Consider the following 6,000-nt stretch of genomic DNA (forward strand, 5'->3'; position numbering starts at 1 on the left):
GCCCCACAAACCAAACATCATCATCATCATCATCGATTTTGTTCAAATGAAATGTTACAAGAACTTTTGACAAAGACTGATGTGATAAAAGATGTTTGAAACTCATGTTTTTTTTACCTGAAGATGATCTGAAAGACTGAAACTGGTTATAACATATAAACAATTCACCTAGCAGATATCTGTGTGTTTGTGTGTATGTATGAGTTTTGTTAAGTGTTAAAAGTTGCAGATATCTACAGTAAGAAGCATTCATGGAGCTTGTAATGGTGAAAGTAATGCATGGAATCAAGGATACACCATTGTCTACATTTTTTTCATATCCTTCTCTCCAGTTCTTATTGCTTCTTTCCTTTTTAATTTAATACCAACTTTAAGTTATTTTTTGAAAGACAAGTACAATAAAATGTGTTGCTGCACTGCATGTTCGATTTACAGTAACTTGTTACATCATAAAGGAATAATGTGGGTGAATCCAGATTTACCATGTGGCTCACCTTTCATTAAACTGTTTCTGTTCCCTCATGAATATTCGTAAAATTAGTATAATCGCACGCAGTAGTGTCTGCCTCTGTTTAAGTGTGGACTTAAGCAGATGATGATACAGATGGGTTGTGTTGGCCCTCTTTTGCATCTTGAATTACAAATGAAACTGAAGTGTCAGTAGATGTAAGCATTCAAGAGAGCTGCCAATTGAATGCAAAAACATGCAAAAGCAAACAACTTGGTGAATTGTGTAGCTAAATGGATTAATTTTGATTGCAGACAGAGAAGATTTATTACGGTGGCATATGCCATGCATTTAAAAGGAGAAAGTGTGGACTTCAAAGCAGATTACTAGGCTTTCCTATTCAACAATTGGATGAGATGCTATATTTGTTAAATTTGATGTTTAGGGGCACTCATGTGGTGTATATAGTAGTATAGTTAATGTAAAAGACAAAAAAATTTAAAAAAATTAAAAAAGAGTTGGTATCTTTACTGAAAATTTTGAACAATGGATAAAATTGGGGAAAACTGGAATTGATGCTTATTTGTAGTTGCTGTATTCTAGAATAATTATTTTTGTACATTTTTTATTATTTTGAATATATTTCTCAAATTTGAAGTACCTGTTAGTGGCCTTGTAGCTTTAGTGTGGTTCATCTAGCTCTGCCTCCAATTTCCTGCTTGACAATTTAAATGCTTTTTCCTTCTTTTTTTTAAATTAGCAAAAGTTTTATTTTGAATTTATATTCTAGGTACTCCGTGCTTAGTTTGGTACCAGCACATGCATGTCTTCCTTCTGCCTGCTGCCCAGCTGTGGGTAAACCATGAACGTTATGATTTGTTGAAGTTTCCATTCAATTTCAGAATTTCGTGTCAGCTGTCCTGAGTAGCCTGGAATTTCCACAGTTGTCTTTTTCATATGTTTTTCAGCCTTAAAAACCTTCTGCTCCTCCCTCTTCAGTTTCTTGGTGCAGCAGAAGGTACACCAGTTCATTCCGTTAAGGGTGTGGGGAAGGTGTCAAAGAAGGAGTCCAGTACAACCAAAGATTCTACATCATCGTCACAGAACCGTTATGCTGCTTTGGAATTCACGGAAGATCCGTTCAGGAATTACAGATATGAAGATCCCTTCAATATTTCAGACCCATTTGAAGACAGTACACCAAATGGAATGCCTTCAGTATCGGAGAAAAAGCTCGATCCTTTTGGACTAGAAGCAGATGCATTATTTGTGAAAGATGCAGGTAGCACATTGAGTACTGTGAATGGCAGTAACTGTGCAGTAGATAATATTCATGGGCCAAAGCTTGCAATTGTTCCTCCTGAGGACCAGCAGTTGGCTTGGGCAGCTGCAGAAAGTCTGAAGTTGGAGAATGAACGCCGAAAAAGAATAGAGCAAGAGCAAGCTGATTTGGAATATGCTCTTGCACTTAGTCGAGGAGACAAAGCAAAACCAAAAAAAGTGCTGTGAGATGATGTGAAAATTTTTATCAGGTGTTAGAACATTAAATCTGTTGGTAGTGTTGGATGTAGAATAAGAGAATTGTAAAATACATTTGCATGGTTACATATGATTCCTTATGCTTGTGTTGATTTCTGTGCTTTTGGATATATCTTATTACAAATAATATGTGTAATTGACTGGCATACTATTTCTCGACGAGTGCATGTGTGTATTGTGCCTTCTTCCTGATCATGTAATTTATTGTCAATTTACTGTATGTATGGTATTATGGAAACATGGACAGTACTATTAAAGTGATAATATTGAAACAGTTACTTGCAAGTGTGATTAGTTGCAATTAAATGCTCTTTAAGTTTTGTTATAATGAAAGGATGTGCACTATATTTTTTTATTTGAAGTTGCATACCATAACATATTGTTTAATGAAGCACTGTCTGAATACTGTGTATTGTTGTAAGACTTTAGCTGTGTATATATAAATAATGTGAAGTGCCATTGAGGGAAACACTTTATGTTGTTCTGTTAGACTGTCGTTATCATATACCTTTTTGTACTCTCAATGTTGTATTGGGTGCTTCATTTATGAGCATTAGGTACTTGGTTATGTGAGATGTGCAGTATTTAAAAAGTTCTGCTGTTATTTGAGATGCACTTAATGAATAGGTCTTCTTTAAAAAGAAAAAGTAGGTAAGTGTTAATCCTGTATATATTGAAACTGTACACTTAATTCAAGTCATGTATATAAATATTATAACAGGTTGAGTCTGTATTAGATTGTGCATACCTATATTATGACATAGTCTGTGAGTGGTGTTGAGCTGACTGAGGTGATTTTTTTTATCCCAATAGCAAGAATGATGAAACCATGAGGAGGTGCATGAATATTGTTTTCTCTCTGTGATACGTTTTTCATTAAAATTAGTTGATTTCTTAAAATTCAAAGTTATGTTAAAGAATTTGTACAAACATGGTTTGAAAGTAAAATGTAACATAAATTGTTGGTTGATTGTGTGTTAATGAAAACACAACTACATTTGGATGTAGTAACATATATGCTTGTAAAGAATGAATGGTAGCTGCAGCAAAAAAAAAGTATTATTTAGCTGCAGTGTAATATGTGATATTATGCATAGATTGTAAGACACATGAAACATATTTCATTGTTACTGCAAAGCAACCAGGTAGAGAGTTGATTTGTTACTTGTTTTTAGTTTGAGAATTGAGAAGTAGGCTGGATTTGAGTGTGAAATGTTGTACGTGTCATTTTGTGTACAATGCAAGCCTACTTCCTTGTTAATTATGTTGTTCAAGCTTGTAAAATATTGTGGGCAACAGTAAAATGCCTCACCTAAATACAGCTACGAGGAGCCTCCATATAACTAAACTTGTTACTGAATTGTAAAATATACTTGTAAGTACAAATACTGCTTATTTAAGTTACTTTACTAAAGTACAGAATTTAATTATTAAAATAATTATTTGCTTTACCTTGAATTCACAAACGTTAGTTAATAATACATGGTGCATTCTCTCTATCTATCTATCTATCTATCTATCTCTCTGTCTGTCTGTCTCGCAAACACACACACACACACACACACACACACACACACACACACACACACACACACTGGTAAGTGTTCTTAAAAAAGCATAGATAAAATTGTTAGTATATCTACAAATTTTGAAAACAATTCATGCATTGTATTTGACCTGCTTCCCCTCCCTGCCTGCTGAATGCCACTGTAGATTAGTCTTGAGAAAGATACCAAAACAGACAAATAGTTATTCTGTCATTGGTAATTCACAGGTGTTAAGTACACACAAAATAAATACTAGTTTAAACAGCGACTTGCGTGTCATCGCTGCAGTGCTTGTCTTACAGCAGTGCTGTTTAATTGTAAACACAGTTTTCTTCACAAAAAAAAAAAAATTGTCATTTGCGGAGATATTTTTCTAGCATAAATGTTTTTGCTGAACTGCGGAAGTGTGTAATTCACCATTTTCTTCTTTTCACCCATCGTTTACACAAGGCTAAATACATATGAAATGTGTTGCATTTTGACATCCAGCCTTGAATGCAGATGTCTGCTTGACAGTTGTTAACCCTTTGTGTCTTCCTTTCCTTCCTTCCATGTCTTTTATTTCATTCAGGTGATTAACTAAATCTTTTATAGTGAGGTGTTCTCAAGAGAAAGAACATGATAAGTTAAATCCAATCACTAGTACACAAAATTCTCTTTCCCTCCCCCTACTGCGCCCCCCCCCCCCCCCCCCCCCCCCTCTCTGCCCTCAGAATACACATGTGGATGAACCACTCTTGCAAATTATAAGATTACATTTAAATTTATGGTAAGAATAATTGTTGTAATATCCATTGGTTACCAGAATTCCACAAAGTACTTCCAAATTGTTTGACATCTTTATACTGAACAACTACCTGTTTCTGTTATTGGTACTAGTACTCACTCGGTGGATTGTTCTTGTTTCTTACCTGATTTATTCAGTCGTCATATTTCTATATACTGCTTGATAAACAGCCCTGCGGCATGCTACATAAGATAGTGCCAATTCTATATGTACTTAAGACTCTTTGACTTTACTGCACTGTGTATGAAGTTTGTTCGTGTGAGAGAATTTCTGGTGAAATGGAAAGGGTACTATTATTTAATGTCTTCCAGAAGCCATTTTTTTCCTCTTTTAATGTACAAACAAAAGTGTGTAATCACAGTACTACTGAGGTAATAATGCTATACCCCACATTTCCACCGTATCAGAAACACGGTGAAAATGTGCAATGAACATCATTTCCATCCTGTTGAGGTATGTGTTGGGATTGGTACAGATTTATATAAAATTTTATTTTCTGCTAAAATGGTGTTTAATTCAGCTTTGCTTTAATTAGTATGTGCTTAAAGATTTCGTCCCCTGCACATTAAAAATTTCATTTAGTTGGAGATGAGATCTTTGTTTTGTTTAAATATAACATTTGCACAAAGGAAAGGAGTAAAATCAAATAGTACAATAGTAACCCTTTTTTAACCTTTAGCCATGGTTTGTGCTGCACTATTGTAGTTTTTCTACATATTCAAATTATCTAGAATTTACCAGGAGAAGAGTGTATTTTTTGTGTTTTGGGACTACAGTTTTCTGATTCAACATATGCGTGTTTCATTTTTAAAACTGAACACGGGCAGTGTCAATTTAGTTTGTCACACACTGATGCCAGATGAGCATAAATGTCCCAATAAGTAAATTAGTTGGTTCTTGTTTGGTAACCTTAACTAATCGTGCTGACCTTAACTAATCCTGCTGTAATCTCACTTTGGTGATGCAACGCTCTGTTTTTATAAACCTCATCTGAGTAAGATGAATGTAAAATTTGCAGTGTGCTTGGTTTTTCTGAGACTTAAATGACATGGTGACCGTTATTTATATTTCTGAATGAGATGGCCTGCACTAATGAACACTCAAATTTGTGCATTCATGTCTATCTCATTAAGTTGTCTCTGATGCCATCACTTACATTAACTGGAATGCTTTCAATCAAAAGCAACAAATGCTTCTTTCATGTGTTTTTAGTATGTGCTGTTTTCATGAGGTTACCAGTTCTTTAATTTTTGTGGTTTCAGGAGCAGCAACCAAAGTTTATAAGTATTGCCAAATATTGTTGCAATATAATGAATGACAAAATTTATTTACCACAGTATTCATGGAAAGTAAAAATGAGGTTTGTTCTTGGGTCTGTAGTAATATGGTGTGATCACTGTGCCTGGAACTTCTGTGTGTGTGGAGGGGGGGGGGGGGGGGTGCTGGTTTCTTGAGAGAATGAAGTTTCTTAAATTTTGTGGAATTTGTTGAGAAAGTTAAATGTTGGAAGGTTGGGGAAAAGTAACAGTGGTACTTGAAATTGCAAGTTTTTTGTTTATAGAAGAGACAAGGTGTTTGGTCATACTCTCTATTTAAAAAGTCTGGAAGTTGGCTCTACTTGTATAATCAGTAAACTATAATGAGTAAAGTAAGTCATATTCAGTGGAATGCAGTGTTTC

At 34.7% G+C, this 6,000-nt stretch overlaps 1 protein-coding gene across 3 annotated transcripts in view; it reads left to right on the forward strand.

The window, feature by feature from the left end:
- Positions 1–4,209, forward strand: part of LOC124605260 (epidermal growth factor receptor substrate 15-like 1) — a 183,136-nt gene extending 178,927 nt beyond the window's left edge. For 2 of the 3 annotated variants that reach the window (XM_047136819.1, XM_047136820.1), the window contains one exon: positions 1,448–4,209. In XM_047136819.1, the coding sequence (XP_046992775.1) occupies positions 1,448–1,957 (510 nt within the window). In that variant the 3' untranslated portion in view covers positions 1,958–4,209. Of the gene's footprint in view, positions 1–1,416 lie in introns of all 3 variants that reach the window. The other variant, XM_047136821.1, reaches the window with a different exon arrangement.
- Positions 4,210–6,000: the final 1,791 nt, after the last annotated feature.

Source organism: Schistocerca americana, chromosome 3, assembly GCF_021461395.2.
Source record: "Schistocerca americana isolate TAMUIC-IGC-003095 chromosome 3, iqSchAmer2.1, whole genome shotgun sequence".
NCBI classification, from domain to species: domain Eukaryota; kingdom Metazoa; phylum Arthropoda; class Insecta; order Orthoptera; family Acrididae; genus Schistocerca; species Schistocerca americana.